Genomic DNA, 20,881 nt, shown 5'->3' with positions numbered 1-20,881 from the left:
GTCATGTGGTTCCTTTAGTGTGCCTGCAGTTAAAAAATGCGCATTGATTCTATCAGCTAAATTGACACCGTCTAAAATTTCTCCTCAATGTGTGAAGGGTGTGTCAATGCGATTTTTATTACCACCAATTAATTGGTTTAACATAGACCAAGTCTGCCTAGTGGAATGACATGTCTGGAACTTATTTAAGTAATATTCATTTCTTGCTTTTTTAATGTCGGCTCCCAATTTATTTCTTATTTGCTTATACTCAACAAACAAATTAGGCTCTTTTGTCTGTAAAAATTGCGCAAATAAACGGTTTTTCTCGACGATCCTTTTATAAAGTCTCTGGGAAATCCATGGTTTCCTGCTTTTCTTGTGTTTCCTGAATGGTTGCTCTGGAAAGGCTTTATTATATATCGCTGTAAAGATACCCATGAACAACTTAAAGGAGATATTTGGGTCTTTTTCTTGAATGACACTGGTCCAATCAGTGTTGGACGCAACATCTCGAAAATGTGTTAGGCTTTTTCTCATCAGTCTTCCTGACAAAAGTAGGCGGAGTGCATTGTGGATTGGACTTTGAATAGCAAGGAAGTATGCAAAAGATTGGCATATGATCACTTAACCCTAGTGTTAGGGTGCCTGAGAAAATGTTGTCTATGCTGTCATTCGTCAAACAAACGTCAAGAAGACTTTCTGAATTATCTGTTATTCTCGTCGGCGTGGTTATGCAATTTTCAAATCCATGACTGTGTATCATATCAAGAAAATAGACTGACAACTTTTGATTAGAGAGTAAATTAATGTTGATATCGCCAATGTAAATAGCTTTCCGGTTATTTGTCAACGAATAGTCGAATGTCTCTTCAAGGAATCTGTAAAAATCTCTAATGGAACCGGATGGTGGACGGTACACAATAATGATGACAGTATTATTAACTAATAATGCAAGGCACTCAACGTCCGGACTAGTAATACACAATTCAGGTATGGTAGAATGAGCAATACTTGTCTTGATATACGCGCATACTCCGCATCCACGCTTGTGTGTTCGAGACATGGAAATGTTTTATAGTTATCAATGATTGGCATGTCACAGTTATCATTATACCACGTTTCTGTAAAAGCTAAAACATCGAAAGATTCATGAAGCTCGTTAAGGTACTGAGTTAGTTCATCAAATTTGTTCCTCAGACTGCGAGTATTCAAGTGAAATAGAGAGAAAGAGCTTTTGATGGTCTTTCTGTAATCTGAGACACTCTTATTGAAGGAGTGAACTTCGAAGCTCTCCATGATTTACAAAAGATGTAGAAAATTGCAGCGCTGGCAGGTTATGTAATTTTAGTGAGATCTTCGTCACATTTCATAACAATAGCCTTGTCACCTGCTTGTTTCCTAGTGAGAACTTTTCCGTTTGATTGCCAGGTGTACTGATAACCAATGTCAGCCGCTTTCGTGCGCGTCAACCAAAGTAGCCGTTTATTGTAAGCGGTGAGGTTATCGTAGAAACGAACGCCTCTTCGTTTTTGTCTTATCTCCTTGGATTTAGCTTGCCATTTATCTTTTACTGCCCGACTGACAAAACGTACCAAGATAACGGGCGGCTTGCCGCGTTTCTCGGGAAGTCTGTGCAGTCCGTCTACATCATTCGGGCCAATTAGGTCGAGGTGAAGTTCACTTGCCAGATTATTAACAACTGTTAGTAGATTTTCGTTTTCGCGATAGTTCAAGCAATGAATTTCCATGTTTTGACGCCTGCCGTACTGTTCGAGATCATTTACTTGTAGCCTGAGACTGGCAACTTCAGAATTCGGCTGGTTATCTTCCAGGTGGTTAAGCCGCTTTGTAAGACTTTGAATGTCTTTGTCTTGGCGTTTTTGATTGTTGAGGATATCATCGTATTTGCTAGACAATAATTCCAGCGATGATTCGACACCTTTCAATTTCGCATGCAAGGTAGCAACCATGACAACTTGCTCTTTCATTTGCAAAATGATCGTTAGCTTTGCGTTGATGGCAGCCACTTCGCACGCATGTTCACACTCCTGTTCTGGCGACAGCTTATTTGCCTTCTTGTTGCCTCTCTTTCGAGCCACGACGCAGGTTGGACACTTCCAACTGTCTTTGGTACCCTTCGTTTTTCCGGGTTTTTCATATCCACCTGAGCAGTTACCGTAATGGTAGTCAAACTCACAGCTTGAGCAGTGAGCGAAGTGGCCGTCATCAGGAAGTTTTTCTTTACAAGCAAGACAAATGGCTGCGTTGGCCATCATGTCCACACAAGCATACACAAATGAAATACTACTCAAGATTGCTTGGCAGCGGCAGCAGTGTTAGATTATGAACAATCCAGAATTAAAATACACCAACCTGCGTGTGGAACAAAGCTCGGTTTAGGGACGAGAAGCGGTCCGTCGCTGCCGCTGCCAAGTGCCTGAATGTCGGTGGGAGTTTCCTGCCGTGGTACGATGGCGCGTTGCGTCAAAGTCAGGTAGATCTGCGCAGTCTGATCCGTTTTCTTCCCGGCCAGTTAGCGGTTGCCGAGTCGCAGGGTTATCCGATGAATCCAGTACACATGCGCCGTACTCAGCAACCAACTTTTTCACTGCGTGTGGAACAAAGCTCGGTTTAGTGACGAGAAGCGGTCCGTCGCTGCCGCTGCCAAGTGCCTGAAGGTACATTCACACCGAAGGCGGGGCGGCATAGCGGCCGAGCGGGCTTTTCAAGGCGGCGAGGCGACGAGCGCGCATACCTGTTCAGACCGCATGGCTTTCTTGGCTGCTCGCGCGGCCGAGGAGGCGGGGCCTCTCGCGCTTTAGCGCACGTGTCGCTATCACGTGGCACGGCTTCTCCCAAAGAGACACCCGCACCACCGCCGAGCCACCGCCGCAGCGCGTTCTGATTGGCTGCGGCAAAGCGGCGAATAGCGGCGAGCGGCAAAAAATTGGTCCGAGAGCGATCGGACCTGCCGCCTCGTTTTCCGCCCCGCTTTCGCCGCCTGGAGAGGAGGTTTTCCCGCTTTCCGCCTCACCGCTTTGCCGCTTTCGCCGCCCCGCCTTCGGTGTGAATGAGCCTTGAAACTCGTGTGCCCGAGAAGCTCGGGCACACGAGTTTGCTCCGAGCTTGCATTACGGTGGTCATGAGAGGAAGACAGTGCGGAGCGCGCGAATGTAGCGTTGATAAAAACGGCTACAAGAGCGAGAATGCCGTCACAAACGCATGCGCGGCGTTTGCGGCGGTTTTCAAAGGAACACCGCGTGCGAACGCGTCAGCGCCGCCACTCAGTCAACATTTTGACAGTGCAGCGACGTCAGCGTGATTGTCGCGCTATCTTTTTGCCAGCTGATCATCGCGCCTCCCACGGGCGTGTTCGTGGGCGTTTGTCCTCTTTCGGAAAATTCTTTCGTTCCACCTGCAGCATGGAAATTTCCTCTCTCGAAGACAACAAGGGCGCACGCGCAGCACTCTGGTGCAGCTCGTTTCGCTTCTCTGAAATATTACAGATAAATAAACGGACAGGTTACTGCTATACTTACAATACACGTCTGAAGATTTTTCTGTAGTAGCGAATCGGTAGAAACAATGCCTCCACAAACAAGTAAGTAGTAAACAAGTAAACAGTTCTCGGCGAAAATCCCACCAAGGGCGCTTGCTTCATAGCTGTGATTGGTACGTCGTGAGCGCGGCGAGACATCGTAGCCACATGATGATATAACCTTTAGTTATTCGTGCGTGTGTGCATAGTCTGTGCGATTAGGCTCATAGATGAATCGTGCCGCTCGCTGGCGTTGCGTCGTGAGCACTGTTCCTCGGCAAGAGGAAACGCGGTGGGCGGACCCGCTCTTCACCGCGGGCGTCTGTCAATCAAATTGATTGACGCGCGAACTCGGGTGCAAACTCGTTGATTCTGAAAAGGCCCCAGTTCAACTCGTAACTGTCATAGTGCCGGTGTGCTTGTCAAGTGTTTCATGCGGTGGACGCTACTCAGCAGCTTCTTTGCATATAAAATAATTTGGTCAGCTTGCACTACTTGTGCAAGGCTGGGGCCATCGGAAGAGCTTGTGATCGCCTAGCTTCTTCCAGCTTTTTACGTGGCTCGTCTACTCCGTATGCTTGGTCTGCTTCGGAGTAATGACTGTGTCAGTTCGGTCTCAATATTGGTGCTATTGATTAGTAAGGTCTTAACTAACATGATATTGAGTAGCCCTTTCTTAATTGTTATTTTTATAATTACCACGACATTAATTACCCAGGTTTAATTCGCAAGGGCCTGAATAGCACAGAGGTAATTAGAATAATAGTAATTAGCACGATCCTAATTAACGCGACATCAGTGAGTAAGACCTTCATTATCTTGGTTTTAAGTACACGCTCATAATTAGCGTCTTGTTAATTAGCACTAATTGTTGATGTTTTAGTTACAGCGGCATTAATGACTCAGGTTTATTTCGCAAGGTCCTGAATAGTATAGAGGTAACTAGCATAATTCTAACGAGCGCGATTCTAAATAACATGCTCCTAATTAGCGTCGTGTTAGTTAACATTAAGTTATAGTGTCTTAATTACCACGGCAAAAATTGCTCAGGTTTAATTCGCAAGGTCCTGAATAGTACAGATGTAATTAGCATAATCCTAATTAGCACGACCCTAATTAACACCATCTCGGTGAGTAAAGTCTTGATTATCTTGGTTTCAATTACATTCTTTTTATTAGCGTCGTGTTAGCATGTTCTCAATTACCTTGTTCTCAGCTTTACACGATTTCATTAGCATGGTCTTAGTAAGATGTGGCTTAGTTAGCTCGGCCTTAGCATGATTTGGCCTAATCAGCTTCGTCATAGCACGTCCTGACTTAGCTAGGTATACCGCCCAGCCAATTAGCTAATCAGCCGGGCGCACGTGGTCTGGGAGCGAGCAGACGATGAAGAAGAGAACGACGAGGGCGCGCGCCGGCAGAGCAACGCGCTAAAATGTACAGGCTGGCCATGGTGATTATACACGTGGCCTCGGCGATTAGCTCTAGCCGCGGTGTTATCAGGCGCTCGGTCGGAACTAATCTCAGAGGACACGGTGCTGATTATCCTAAAGGATACTTAGTGCAGACATTAAACGCTTGAAAATGAATTCAAACGGCCCGCGCACACATAGAAAAAATAGTGTTAGTAGAGCTTTCTGCCACTTTTCTTGCATGGGTGCACTTCTGCACTCACTGGAACGACAAACAAATGAAAGAAGTTTGACGACACCACCCAACCTTCTCGACCGCCATTGACGTGACGCCGCGTTCCATCGTAACCAATGGAACGGAGCGCGCGCTGAGAGATGGATTTCACCTTCTCGTACTATTAGCTCGTTCAAAAGGGGGTGTCACCGGAGCTCGGAAAGATCCCGAGTTTCGCCAAACTCGGGCCATCCTGCATAGCACCCCAGTATGCTAATTTGCACAACCAAGTATTGCACCAGCCTTACATCTAGCAGCGTGCGTTCGTGCCACATTGCGTAGACACTGGTGGTTATAAGACACACAAAAGCTCTTGATAAATAAAAGATTGACTCGGCATTCCTACTGCACAATATTTTATTTTTCATTACATATGCTGGTCGTCTGCAAAGACTACAATGTACCCAAAACCAAAAACCTAAGCAAACAGTATTATCGAAGGCTACATCGAGCATTCGGAGCCATGGTGACATTATCCAGTTTCAGCTTTGAAATAGCAATACTCTCAAGACATTATTCCACGCACTTGCTTGTGAACACGTCTCGTACCTCCATGCGCGCAGCGTATTCATTAAACTTGTCCAAACAACTGAGCGGAACGCACCCGTACAAGGTACTCCACAGTTCATAACCTGAAATAAAATTAAAGTTAGGGATAAGGTACAGATAGGATAACGTACGGGACAAAGAAATTTTGTTAAATGGGTACTGGCACGAAAATTTTCACGTGCCACTGTGTTTGCGTCAAGTGAAAAGACAAGCCCTCAGGAGCATATAAAATATACTTCTAAGCGCTAGAGCTGCCTGAGAATTTTTTACATGTCTTTAAAAGCTCGTAATGGCTTCTACTGCACCGTGTCCTGACGACACAGTACGAGCTTCTCATCACGTGCTCGAGCGAGATTCTCGCCATTCCCATGAGCTCTCCCCTCCGTTGGTGTTTGTCATCAATACATTCATAATAACCGAGCAATCCCCTCCGTTGGTGTCCCACCAACGGAGGGGAGTGCTCGGTTATTATGAATGTATTCGTACCCAACGTCCTCACTACTAGCCACCAGAATTCATACTGCATTTTTACGTCATGATTATATCAGATTCAGTAGGTGCGCCATGTGAAAATTGACTTCAATGTAAAATTATCTATATCATTAGGAGTTAATGAGCTTTGGAATTTACTGCGCTGTACAGGAGTTTAGCATGACAGGCTAATGTAGTGTGAGCACCTCTTGAAGCTCGAAATCAAATCCTACATCAGAAAGAAGACTGATGTGCTTATTACGAACAAACAGCGTTGTTGAGCATTGCGTCTTCTTGTGAATTCGCGGTAATTCTCAAATTTCTTACCAAGCACAAGGGTAGCAAAAAATTTTCCCTCCCTTTTGCGATTGATCAGATGTTAATGTTCCCCATGTCCATCGCGTTATGAGCAATTTTTATTAGCGCGTAAACAATAGTACCGTGAGTGTATGTTTGAATGGTTCATAGAATATCATTCGAAAGGTGTAACACGTTATGTTTGACTCTGGGTCATGATTTTAATAGAAATGGACGTTTCCAGCCTTACAATACACACAATCACAAAACGAAAGGTGCCCAATGAGCGCTATTTTTCACGTGTTAGCATTTTAGTGCAGAAAATGTGTCGAATGCTTGTCATTAGCTTTGACTGTTTTCCATAGATATGAAGCATATTTTCTAAGCACATGCACTGTCAGCTCAGCCAGGCCATCCTCGATATTCGCTTTCAAATATTACTTTCTCTGAGCAGTTACCATTGAATGAGCGTGTAGTTTTTCTTTTTTGAGAAGCAGACCTAATGAGCTTTCGGTATTGATTCGAAGGTAAGGGCAGGGAACTAGCCAGGTTTTCAAAACAACATTTTCAGTGCTCATACGGCGCGCGGCAATGTTGGCGTTTTCTGGCGGGTGGAATGCATCAATTTTCTAACGAGTATTTGAGCGGCGTGGTGTATACACCTTCCTTGAAACTGCGTTTGAAAAAGTTTGAAGAACAGATAGTCGTATTTCGATGCGCTGGCTAAAAATGGTGGAGTACTGTGTTTCGTGTGTAAGCCAACGATTATTTTCGGCGACATTTCCGTGTGACTATTTGGTGACGCCGGTGCACAAAGATGAGACAAAGCTTCACACTGCAATGAAAGAAGACTATCAACTATTATTCAAGTTCGCTTGAATTTAACTAACAATTTGATTTTACTTTTTTTCTGTAAAAAAGTACGCGCTTGTACCTGATCACACATGCTACAGAAAGGAAAAACTCACACCATCTCCCACTAAAGGGGACCATGAGGCGATGCGAAGCAGCGTTTGGGCATGTCGAGCCCGAGTTTCAGATGGGGGAGGGGAGAGGGGGAGTGGAGAAGGGGAGTGGAGAGGGAGGAGATAGAGACTGGAGAAGGAAAGTCGAGAGGGTAGTGGAGAGGAGGAGTGGAGAAGGAAAGTGGATAGCGGAGGGGAGAGAGGAAAATGGAGCAGAGATTTGAAGTGGAGAAGGGGAAGGGGAGAGGAGCTGTGGGGAAAGGGTTTGCGCATGCGCAGTAAAGGCGGTCACGCCGCACACCACCACCACCGGATTGAACTCCACCGTAAGATGCTTCACATCTAAAACAGCAAAAACCTCCTCCTCAACGGAGCAACAGGCGTGCTCGTTTCGGGAACCGTCTGTGATCAATTACTTCATGCAAATTTCACAAAAACCTCCGCAAGAGCGCTTAATACACGAGAGCGTTACAAATTCTATTGTGAATGCAAATTGTTGCATTTACTTACCTTCTTCGTTTCCGTCTGTACCAGGAACGTACATTACATAGCAGTCGTCATCGGAGAATGCAACGACATCTGTGAACACTTGTCCATCTTCAAACAGAAATTAATGTGCTGTGAGTTATTGTGAAACATAATGGATGGCCTTTTATGATCTCGCGTAATAATCAACATTTCAAAGCAGTTAGGTGTACGTGCAGGAATATCATAAAAAATTATTCTCTTGGAGTCTTCGCATTTTCCAGTAATAACGACAGAGACGGTGTTTACTTGTGCAAATCAGCAATTTCAGCCAGGAGTTAGAGGACAACAAAATGAACACTAGAAAACATGAAATTTTCATTATTCCTCAAAATAACGGGTAATAACGAAGGTGAAATAGAAAAACAGGAAAAAAAATAAAAACTCTGTTTTCTGAATTTTTTTATATTTTTTTTATCGTAAACATATAAGTTTGATGATTTCTATAGACGTATAAGTACGGTTTCTGAATAACTAAAAATGTTTGGTTGCTGTAGTGCCTAATAAAAAATTGAAAAATGTAAAAAAAGGTGAAAGCTTGATTATGCATATACTCTATTAAAACAGTGCAATCTACTCTGTATTAGTGCTAAGTGTAATCTTTGTGTCTTTGCCGTCCAACATCTGCAGCTACAGAAAGAGCCTAAATAGCACCATCGAGCTTATCACGGTGAAGCGGTTTTAAGGTTAGGCGGTTCTCCAAGAAATAATAGGCATTTATTTGCCATTGACGCCCTGATTATATAGGAACAAGTGAAACACAGAAAAAATGCCTCAGGTTCCTTCACTGAAGAAGAAATTTCATGCACATTGTACCTCAACCACTACACTAGATTTCTGCAGCTTCTGTTCAATAAAAAGTCACAGTTTCACCACATGGGCGAAACCTTGAATGCGATAGAAACAAATTGTAATGTTATACGATGTGAGGCAAGCAGCTAACTCTTTTGGTTCCGATCTCGCGTAACTCTACACAACGCTGGTGTTAGAGAATACGGCCGCTCCAGGAAGAGATGCTCTTTTCGCACAGTTTCTTTGCGTTGAGAGCGCAGCCCGTAGAAGGGAATACGAGCCGCCCGCTAAGGGCTGCCGAGATAGCGCGTGCGCGAATGATCGAGACTGCACCTTTGGATTCGAAATTCAAAGATGCTGCTCGAGGGGCACCCCCTCCCCTCGCGTATTTGCAGGCTCGTTCGAGACGGGCGGATCATTTCCTCTCTGTTTCGACGGCAGGCTTCCCGAGCGAGGTGGTGTTATCGCATGCGCCCTGAGAGTGACGGAGATTGGCCGGCTCGTTTGATGTCTGCTTCAGCGGCGTTCGTGAACTCCGCTTGCTCGATTTTACCAGCGGTAGAACATACGATGCCTGGGAGGTGTTATGAATTTGCACGTTACACAGGACATGACAGCAACAGCAAAAACCTGTCGAGATTGTCCATATAATTGCTATCGCAATAATATTATCTGGAGTTTTACATCCCAAAACCACGATACGATTATGAGGGACGCCGTAGTAGAAGGCTCTGGAAATTTTGACCATCTGGAATTCTTTAGCGTGCACTGACATCGCACATTACGCCGGCCTCCACCATCTCGCTTCCACCGAAATGCGACCGCCGCGCCAGTGACTGAGCCCGGGACTTTCTGGTCAGCATCCCAGAACCGTAGCCACTGATCCACCGGGACGGACGACAGCTCTTGTTCGTTAGGAATAGATGTCAGTGACGCTATTTATACCATAACGACAATTATGTGATATTATCTTGCCTTATACCACAACAGCCCTATTTCTAATATTTCATAGCCTTTGTGTGAACAGTACTAGTTGGAGAAACATCAATAAAGGCTTGGAAGTTACCGGATGATGCATTTTACTTTTACCGTTACGATGAAATAGTAATGAATGAAATATTTGATCAAATACTTGAGCACAAAGACAGTATAGCTTGCAGCACTTTCATGCAAGTGTTTTATATAGCAGTTACAGCCGAACCTTACTATATTGAAGTCGGGTATATCGAAGCATCCTTTATAAAGAACTTTTTTCGAATACAGCGTTTCTTTAACGCCAATGATGTCAAAGTCGACGGCAACATCTTAGAAATCTAGTCAGAAAACTTGAAGTTACAAACATCGGACCACGTGAAATGCCCCAAAACCTGGCTTCCATCACACATATTTGGCTTTTCCTCACGTAAGGTGACTTTCTCTCACGCATATGTGAGACCGAGCGGTGTTATAAGGAGCGCGCCGCGCCGACCGAATAGAAAATGCCGCTGGGTATTACGTGTTTTTTCACATTATTCCTTCTTTTTTCGCCACCGTCCCATCATGAGGGGTCGCTGTTCGCTTTTCCGCTCGTTTTCTTAACGCGATCGATGCCACAAAACAGAAGAACGTGTTGTTCCCCGCAAAGCTTGCGGTAATTAATGCAATCGCACGTGAGGAAAATAAACATTACATCACTGCTTCGTACCGCATCCCAAGGACAACGCTTAGTATGATACTGAAAAAAATAGCGGGACAGTTTGAACTCTCTCTCGCAAAGTTTCGCACGGCGAAGCACGGACCCGTCGCCGCTCGCACTGCCCGTCGACCGACACGTATGGCTTCGAGATGCGCGGCTTCCTCCTCGGGAGTAGGCAGCCACGCTATGCACTATAGAGCGGAGGTCGCGCGCGATGTCTCCCGTCGCTGGGCGTAGCTTAGCTGCTGCGCATGCGCGGCTTAGCCAGGTGGTGCGGTATCTGATCGCTGGACGACGATATGCTTGCTTCTTGTTTTTTCTAGCTTTTTTACAGCGAAAGCTGTTATGAGATCGTTTCAGCGGCCGTTTTTCAGCGGCCGTTGTCCGCCGCCGCCGGTGTCCGTAACCACTATCGCTCGAAATAAAAAAAACTAATTAAGAAAAAAAATTCCAGGATACAACGAGGTTCGAACCTGGGCCCTCTGCGTGGGAGCCCAGCAATCAACCTCTGAGCCATGCCGGTGCTTGACGCGGCTTTGCAAAAAGGTCCTATACAAGCTTCATGTCGGGAAGGAACCACATTAACGTATGCAATATAGCGTGGTAGAAGAGTAAAATAAGCACCTGGCGTCGCACAACCCGAATTCTGTAACCAGGCGTCACACAATGCGAATTGCGCAGCTGTAGGTTGTTGAATGCTTCCAACCCATTACAAAGGGCTCCGCCATAATGCTTCATCGTCATCAGGCACAGCGCATAATGCCTTACATGCGTTGAGCAGGTACCACGGCTCTCCATAGAATGACGAAAAATGGCATAGTGCCTGCTTCCCTACTTCTCAGAAATTACATTTATTTATAGCGTAGTGGGTTCTTCGCAAGTGCACTTGTATTGGTTGCCAAGGAAGCACATAAGCGCATGATCCATTTCCTCGGGGTATCAATAAAGTTCTTCGCCCCCCCCCCCCCTCGCTCGCGCTCGCACGTCAACATATGTTATATGTTATACAGCATGGCGGGAGAGGGAAATAACGACCGGGCGTCACCCAATGCAAATTGGATAACTGGTGAGCCGTTTAAAGCTTCCAAGCCATTACAAAGGGCTGAGTCATAATTCTTCATCGTTATCAGTCCTCGCCTCAACAAAGTACACATAATGCCTTACAGACGTGTATCTGGTGACTCGCTTCTCCGCAGAATGAGGAATAATGGCTTAGTAGGTGCTTCCCAACTTCACAAAAATTGTGATTTATGGCGTAGTGGGTACCTTGCTTGTATTTATGGCGTAGTGGGTACGTGTATTTGCAGCCCCAAGAGAGCCTACAACCGCCTGTAGAAACGCCGCTCTTCCAGCTTTCGCTGTGACTGTGCTGCGGTTTCAGCGCAGGCCTGGCGTTTTTTTTTCTCTCTACTTATTTTTTGTCTATTTCGTTGATGATCTCACTTTTTTTTAACACGAAAGTGTTTTATGCTGGAGTTCACCACGGCTCCACTGGCGTATTGCCGTCACGGTTATGACATTGTAAAATATATAGACTAAGAGATGGCAAAGAATAAAACTAGAAGAAAAAGTTCAGACACCGGTAGTCGAACTTTCGGGCCCCTGGCTCTGCAGAAGACTCCGCCACACAAGGCACGCTCTTGAACATACTAACGGGGAGTTATATATATACACAATTTACCTGGGGCGGTAGACAGAGATCGGTGGAACTTCGGCGTGTTTTCACTATCACTAGCGAAATTGTGCGAAAGGATCAAAGGGCGCGGTTTAAAGTTCGTCGTCCCGCGCGTTGCGATGAGCGCACGTCTCTACAGGGCGTGCTCACTCGTGTGCGCGCGCTTATCCCGTGATGGCGGTGTTTTGTACGTCTTGTGCTCTCACCCCAAGTTTGTTTTGAAGTTACAGGCAGAAAGAAGGTCACTTCGCTCACTGCAGCAGCTGCTTTTGCGAAAGGAGCGTGCTGCTCACACAGAAATAAGTTACAACCGTGACAGTTAGTTCATGATCATCTTGTGTATACTTGTGCGTTCATTTTGTGCGTCCTCCGTTGTGTTTTGAGCAGCGCGGTTTGACTGTCGAGATGTGACATTTGTTACTTCGTGCTCATCCCGTATACGTTATTTTCATGCGTCCTTTCTGTTCGACCAGTGCGTTGTGAGTTTCGAGCTGCTTGCCGTTCTACCCGGGACATTACAATTTGTTGCGATAGTATTCATTCGTTACATCTTGTGGCGAAACAATGCACAACAAACGCTCAACTTCGTCTGGGAAGACAATTTTCACTTTGGTGTTGTACCGATTCTTATGACAGAGGACACCGCCATGTTTTTAAACACGAAAGTGTTTTATGCCGGGGTCCACCAAGACTTCAATGACGTATTTCCGTCGCGGAAATGACGTCGAAAATAGGTACACGTTCAGATGGCAAAAGGTTCCGTCACCGGGCATCGAACCCACGACCGCTCAGTCCGCAACAACAGATCCCGGGCACGCTATCCACTGCGCCACGGTCACAGACTCTAGAGGCTTTACAAACGCGCCTTTTATATATACCACTCCCGGTCGACGGGGTGGTGTTGCCCTTTGGGAGCGGTAAGGTAAAGTAATCCGTCATTACTATGGCCTCCGCGATTAGCACCTGCAACGCGTTACACGTCTGTCCCATTCGCCGCGTATTCAATAAAAGTTCAATTTTGTCAATGCCTTAACACACCGCGAGGTGGCGACATTGGCCCAAGCTTCGTAAAAGCGTCGGCCTCGCTCATAGCAATACGCTGATAAAAACCGAAAATAGCTCTGCGACGCGCGCCTGTCTCCCCTGGCTGTAACACCGCGTTCCCTGCTCACGCGCTCACCCCGAGAAGAATCGCGGCCGGGGGGGCGGCACGACGCGCTTTGCGTTTCCCTCTAGCCCGGCCGTGGTGTTCAATCACATTTTAACATGCCGCGGGATGGCGACCAAGTTCTGCGTCCAATATGCGACGCTCTTCTGGCAATCACACCTCGTTCTTTGATTACGCTTTCACCGTTAACTACTACAGCTACCGCAAGGGTTTGTAGATGTACCACCAGTGATCAAAGTGGGTACATGCGCGTTAAACGGTGCTATAGCTGCCAGACATCAATATACATTGTGCAAACTCTCTTGTATCAATGTACAGTAAACATTCAGTTACTTCTATAAGGGCACGCTTTACTTTCGTGTTATTCCGATTCCTATGACGGAGAGATCAACCATGTTTTTTCTCTCTTTCGTTAATGTTCTATTTCTCTCTTTCCCATTCTTTATGTGGTGCGTATGCTTTACTCGCTCCCCTCCTCCTTTCCCTCCTCTTCACGCTCACTTCCCTTTTCCACCCCTTTGCTACACTATACCGTACAAGGCTATGTATGCTATGCCCTTCTAGCTTGCCTGGATAAGCATAGTGGTTAGGACGCTTGACTTTGGACCGAGGATACGCAGATTGGAATCCCGCCTCGTGAAGAATTTCTGAGGGAAATTTTTTTCTCTTTCTTTATATTTTTCTTTGGGTCTCTGTGCTTGGTTCTCCCTTTCTTTCTTTCGCTCTCTCTGTACTCGCTCTCAGGTCGCCGCACAGTGGCACAAACCCGTTAAGATGATAGTTTTCAGCGATCGACTCACAAGGAACGATTTGATAAACAGCTTGGATGCTAAAACAAGGCCAAGTAATGGCCAAGGCAGATTAGGCGCTCCCGGCCCCCGACGAGTAAGCACAGCTGTTTTTAAAGGCTTTGATATGGTAGATACATAAACACTGTATTCAGATCTATTTTGATAGAATCGCCAATTGTCGGTGTGTCCTAAGGAAAAATTTCAGACACTCCCAATACACGAAACACACTGCAGTTAACAGGATGACCTAAGAAAGCAGGTTGCATCCATGAAAGCCAGCAATTTAGTTCTTGAATTCCACTCGTGTTCCATCTAAGCGTATCGCATCAGGCATGTTTGAGGATGCTGCTCAAGCTACCAGCACTCCGTTTTCTAAAAGCTACCAAGTTGACGTCATTGCAGCCCGAATAGAGTTAACTTGAATGATGACTCATGCTCACTTGTTGCTGAAGTGCTGTCGCGCAGACAAGCACTTCACCAACTGTGAACCTGTCATTTTTTTCGAAAAAAGCGCAACATCGCCCACAGGCACACTGCATCTCACAATGCCCGTGAGAAGAATTGGTACTGAGGCGCCGCACTTGAATGGCACTGCAAAGTCCTTCAATATAAAGTGAAACATTGAATCAGGTTTACTATTCTTTACTTATTGCCATTTAGATGTAGCAGAAACACACATCACCTCAGAGGAAGCGCGAGTTTCATTTCAGTGCACACGGGTTGAATGCATAGAGAAACACAGAACGCAAAGCTCAGTTTTTGCAACATTATGAAGTGAACGGGTGGTATAAATTCAACTTTTTATTATCTTGCTTTGCTCTTCTCAAAGTAATGTGTACTTACAAAGAAAATGATCGAAACTAGCACGGCAGTTATGTAGTCAGTCATATCTTCAAGTTACAGCAAGTAATGCATGAGAGGATAGCAAAACTTACCCCTTGTCTCGTATTTAAAGGCGTTTTCCTTATTGTAACCATACATTTTAACAGCAGTCGCCTTTTCAGTAGAAAATCGGCTGAAAGTTTTTAGAAATGGAGTACTGGTGTAATTTCAGGCTGAATTTCAGGGAGCAATAGTCAACTGGAGCGATATCACGAAACGGGGCTTCTGCAGACATATTCTCATCAACCTTATTATATAAAGCCACTTACTCAAACCACAGTACAGCTTTTTCTCATTAAGACAATGAATTCAATATTAGACACCGTAAATTGTCACAGGAACCTGGCCATTATCAACGTAGCTCGTTCTGCATTATATTGACATCGATGTGTTAATTAGTGATAAACTCGGCTCAAGCATTACTTCAATATCTATTCACTTTCAAGTCTTAACCTGAAATTATTTGCGTATGTAACAGCCAAATATTTTTATATGACAATCAATGGTGGTCGTGACTGGGTTAATACTCTTTTCAAGCAATTCGCGGCAGATAATTAATTAGTCAGAGAGGGAATGACATCAAAATAATTGCATAACCCCAGTAACTCAAAGTTACTGTGCAATGAGCAAAATATTATTGTCTGGATACATGTGTACTATTATGAGGCTCCATTTATAAAGCCTATTTGTAAACTTCAGGTCCGCTTAAAGGCACACGCTACTTATTGTGTTTTACTGTACAGAGTGTACACATAGTCATGTATGTTAAACATGGCCTGAAAAAATAATAGTAAACAGCTCAAGCTAAACATATCTTTGCAGTATTTTTCGCTTAAATAAAGAAGATACTATAAACAGTAAAGAGTTATTCATATAACGTTCATACCTATGATGCACCAAATTTGTCGGTACAACGTGCAGAAATTATAGGACTTGCTATCGTGATGAACCGAAAGGCGAGCAACAGAAAACGCTCTTTTGGGAACAGTCAGCGTAGCGTAGCGTCAGTCGGCTAGTCCGAAACCAGGCGCCCAACTTCGATATGACCCTGTTTCTCTCAAGGGGAATCTGTCCTTGCACCCTACGTTACCGTCGAGCTAGAATCTTGGCCAGGTTGTGGCCAGATATGACTGGCAGATGATAAGCACATGCGATGCGGTAGTGCCAGCCGGAACAAAATTCTAGCGCAACGGTGGTGCCGGCAAAAGACGCAGGTCCGCGTAACAGTAAACCAAGGAAAATCGGAGTTTGACACGCAGCCTCGGAATAGGCGACCGAGGCTAGCCGGCGCTGAGTGTACCGAAGGTCACGCTTCCCGGCGTTCGCGTTTCTTCTCATCGCTACAGTACGTGCTCCCGCTCCGGAAGTCTGTGCTTGATCCACTTTTTGGGACGATGCTACTGCCTATTCGGCAATAAATACCACCAAACTTCCTTCGCCCAAATAGCCTGTAGCTTTTCTGACTCCCAGATTGCGTTGCGTCCGGTGCAGTAGCAGTGCTCCACTATCGTGTACAAAACAAAATGATGTCTAGTTCAGCTTGTTGTGCTGGTTGCTGGTGAATATGCAAAATATTTTTGACAGATATAGTGGGCAAGAACAAGGTACTTACTGGAATAACCTGTTAGCATTATTGAAAAACATAAACGTTGCTTCAACGCTCTTCTCATCTTCGTTCGCATCATCAGCCGCAACAGCCACACAAGTGAAGTTATTGCCCCAGACTGGGTCATTCTTGTAGGTGGCCTTTATCATGAAGTACATGCTTTCGACGCTGGCTTTGAGACTCTGAAATATATAGGCGCGATTACACTGCCACTTGAATTCCACTTTCGAAATGTCTAGTGCGATGTTAAGGTGAAAGCATTTGATGCCTCATCAAACACGAAAATTGACCGTCCGCTTCAACGGCGGAGCCGCAACGAGGGTTGCAAACTATCACCGTCAAGCCATGAGGCAAGCACGTGAAGACTTCATGGTGTCACGGATCGCCAAAATTTCCAACATCATCGTGACAGAGAGAATGAAACGTCGCATGGTGACGGCATCGCACCGAAAGTATTGCTTCGACAACTGTGAGCCATCCCGGCTGCAGTATAAACCCAGGTGAGGTGCAAAAAGCTTGCACTGCCTACGATCTTGGAGGTGATGCACAACCACATAAGGTTGAGAAAGCTAGTGCATCGACTGAGGAATTAAAATCAAATCCAAACCGATCAGGTGCCTTTTATTTAATATGCATGAACAACTAGGCGAATATTTGCTACCGAGGTTACAACTGCTCCGTATTTACAGCAATGAAGCCAACACTTATTTTGGTGCATCTAGATTACGCAACTTTTCATCATTTGTTGAATTTTGAAGTTGTATGGTTTAACGAGCAAAAAAATTAGCGCAGCTAGCACGAAGTCGCGCAAGGCTGGGCCCCATTAGTGCTGATGGGCACGTTTCAGCTTCTTTTGTGAAAGGGGCCCGGCCACTCTTTTTCAGCATGGTCAGGAAACACTGCCCATTGGTAGTCGAGGATCCTGAGAACACGCGAGCTAAACATTATTACAGCGGGGCACACGGCCTAGCGCTTACAATTATTTCTCAGCCAACTACAATTCACTCCGTCTTCTCACTACAACTGATTCCATATACCCAAATTGCTGCGCCATATACCCAAGTCCCCGGAATTTGGCTGGTTTGAGCATCGCTTGCCGCATAGTTCCCGTTGACACCGTGGGATGCCGCCACATGCCCGCGCGCTCGCTCGGGATCACACCGAAAATAAGCAGCGTGTTCGAAAAAAAAAAGAACATGACAAGAAGTGCTCCAGATCATGACGCGCGCTGACGAAGGGACGCATCTTCTTGCCCCCTTGTCATCACTCTCCCAGCGTAGAGAGAGAGCGCTTGAAGCATGCTGCAACTCCCTATGACTCCGATTCTGGTTGACGGATCCTAAAAATTTTTGCGGCAGTCGATTGGTGAGGCATTAAGCTCTTTTATTAAAGCCATGAGACGATTACTCTAAAAATTGTGTGAGGACCTCTTTAACCATCAGTACAGAATGCTTGGGTGTTCATTGAGCGCGTGGCGGTTCATGATAATTTTTTATCCACGACACACGGCAAATATCGTCCATAACAGCTTTTCTGTAACATTCCTACAGCGCCTATGTGTCACGTATGTTGGGCAGAATCACGCCGTTTCAGCTTCCTTTGTTAACCACCTGTACCGCATATTTGAGTGGTCATTGAGCGCGTGCCGTTTCATGATGATATTTTTATATCTACGATGAACCGCAAACCTCGATCATAGAATCTCTGCAGTAAAAATTAGGATGGCCTCAGAACGCATTAGTGGTGGAGCACGCGTACTCTCCGCCATCTGAGCCATCTGAGATGCAGCAACCTTTGACGGTAATTAATATGCAACACTCGTACTTCCGAGCTCGACCCCTATCACATAAGCCAGCGCAGCGGCTATCGCTTGGACATCCATGAAGTGCATCCTGCGCCTGTACTGGATTATGCAATTTGGAACCTCACGTGACGCATCGTCAACATTACAGAGCTGCTTCAGACGTTGTCCAGCGTGATTTGCATGGAAACCCAGTCGACCTCGTACGAATACGTTATTCGCAATGTCATTGCGGTTTTAGCGATGTCTCCTATATCATGCTTTTGATTTTCGCTCTTTGGCGAAACATTTTCCTTGCGCTAATCAACTTAATACATCAAAATTGTCCTCGTACGTTTTTTCCTCGTCCTCGTACGCTATGGGTCAGGGTATAAAAGATGCCAACTTTTTTAAATAATGGGAGTGAAAAATAAAAACCTCGAACACGGCGATATAGTTTCACATTGACGTGGCGGATTGCCTCAATTGATACGACATGACCATGATGTTGTTTTAGCGCAGCACAAGTCGAGCGAATACGAAAAAGAAGAAAAAATTAAAATAACATTTGCGCTCATGGCCGAAGCAACGAATGCAATGGCAACATATTGTAAAAGTTACACAAGGTAAGCCAAGCGGCAAACTCTTTTGAATCCGATCTCGCGGAACTCAACAAAAATTTAGTAGGGGTGTGCCAATGTTCGAGTTTCGAATTGGAATCGAATACCTAATCCAATAGTTCGATTCTATCTTCGAATAGCTAGTATTCCAAGTTTCGAATAACTCGACAGGACGAATACCTAAAACGCGATAAAGGCCAATGGCGCAGCTTGGTTAGGGTGTGGTGGCTAAAACCAACGCTAACTTCGTTACACTAGGCCTTTCTTAAAACTTTCACCGATATCCTGGTTCAGGAGTGAGCGCATGTTTATTCTTAAGGGGATTATGCAATTTCCACAAGTAAAAAAAGAAAAAAAAAAGCAGGAGAAAACTGTCAAGCCCCTCATGACTTGGCGTCCGAAACGAAGGCACGGACTTCTTAGGTAGTTCGGTCGCGTGTGCCGCAAGCACCGTGACACGTCCCGACTTTTACTCGCAATATCTTCGGTGGTTGGTTTCACATGCGAAAATTTGTTCATGCTGTGCAAATTGGAAATCAATTTTTGCGAGACATTGATAAAGTGCAGCTCCGTGATCTGCGGTGCGGCAGTCGCCATTGCCGCACCGCAGATCATGGAGCTGCACTTTATCCATGTATTGCCGATATTTCTTTGCGATACTTTCCCATCCCTACTACTGAGGTACCCAGTACGCGCATGTTTCCAACTGCAAGAAACACTGCAGCATCACGGCGAGAGCCTGAAGCCAGGTCACATAGAGCAGCTTTTGTTTCTGCATGATAATTTGTAGTCTTTCGGTCGCCGTCACTCACCGCGTTATAAGCTGGAAGTCATGAACAGAGTTCATTTCCTTTGTTCTGTCAATTTTCATTAGATCCTTTCTATCCTTTATTAGATCCTTTGTATGTGAAGTGAAGGGTGATATTGTCAATTTGGATTTTATAGAGAAAATGACAGCGACGGCGACGCCAACGGCAAAAATCCGTCGAGAGTGTCTACACGATTGCTATCGCAGTAATAAGGATTGCCACAGTATGTGTGCTTAAAATACTTATGGCCGCTTTCGTGAGACATGGAAGCACAATTTATACTAAGGGCATAACTCCATCCTTCAATTAGAATATAGAAGCGATTCATTGAATACGCGAAGGTCGCTCAAAAAATTCAATTCATTTGGAGGTAATGAGAGAGAATGGGGGTTTGCCTACATCTCGACAGAGGTCAGTGTGAAAGCTGGCCTCGTGGTCGCAAGAGAAACTTGTAGACAGCGTACGAGATGTGGTGTGACGGTTTGCGGTGTCGTGCTTCACAGAAGGCATGGGGTGTCGAGACTATAAAGAGTGTCATCACTAGCGTTTTTGTTCGCCTAAAAGTGCAATACATTGGATTGATGACAGGGGGAACCAAAGCGTGTGAATTCGCAGTGCGCACATTCGTCAAGTTTTCCATTCGACAGCTTTCTTCATTCAAGAACACTGCAATCAGTGTTAAAGCGTTTACCTTCCAGGCGTCTTGGTGGGCCCCATTTGCCGCTTCATCCGCCCAAGCTGGCGGATCTCCCTTAGCCTGGCTGAGCGCCAAGGTGGAGGCAAGGCAGAGTACAAGAAACTTCATGCTGACTTCCTTCAATGTTCCGTCGGTGTATGGAGCGCTTCGGTGCTGAAACTTCGCTATTTATACACGCCGGTATTGGGGGTTAACAATGACTTAACGTTTGAACGCCATCGCGTCAATCGATTATCGGCAGACCGCTCTCTCTAGCGTTATCTGTTGCGTGAGTCAGATGAATAATATTGATGGCATGACAAGCACGATATAATTATTGCTGTTTAAATTTTTTGCACTGGTCCTTGCGCTAGTCGTTTGGTAATGCGCAATT

The 20,881-nt window shown here is 45.4% G+C and overlaps 2 protein-coding genes across 2 annotated transcripts in view; one reads left to right on the top strand and one right to left on the bottom strand.

Annotated features, from left to right (window-relative positions):
- LOC119402735 (female-specific histamine-binding protein 2-like) overlaps positions 1 to 20,881 on the top strand; it is a 571,419-nt gene that overhangs the window by 81,920 nt on the left and 468,618 nt on the right. The window lies entirely within an intron of this gene.
- On the bottom strand, positions 5,546 to 20,659 carry LOC119401889 (female-specific histamine-binding protein 2-like). The gene is made up of 5 exons (XM_037668894.2): positions 20,503 to 20,659; positions 16,609 to 16,784; positions 15,050 to 15,129; positions 7,999 to 8,085; positions 5,546 to 5,838 (listed from the first exon to the last, which is right to left on the bottom strand). The coding sequence occupies exons 1-5, from the start codon at positions 20,614 to 20,616 to the stop codon at positions 5,720 to 5,722; spliced, it is 576 nt and encodes a 191-aa protein (XP_037524822.1). The 5' UTR covers positions 20,617 to 20,659; the 3' UTR covers positions 5,546 to 5,719.

The sequence above is a fragment of the Rhipicephalus sanguineus genome, chromosome 8, assembly GCF_013339695.2.
Source record: "Rhipicephalus sanguineus isolate Rsan-2018 chromosome 8, BIME_Rsan_1.4, whole genome shotgun sequence".
Lineage (NCBI taxonomy): Eukaryota > Metazoa > Arthropoda > Arachnida > Ixodida > Ixodidae > Rhipicephalus > Rhipicephalus sanguineus.
This window is presented reverse-complemented; position numbering and strand designations above follow the sequence as displayed.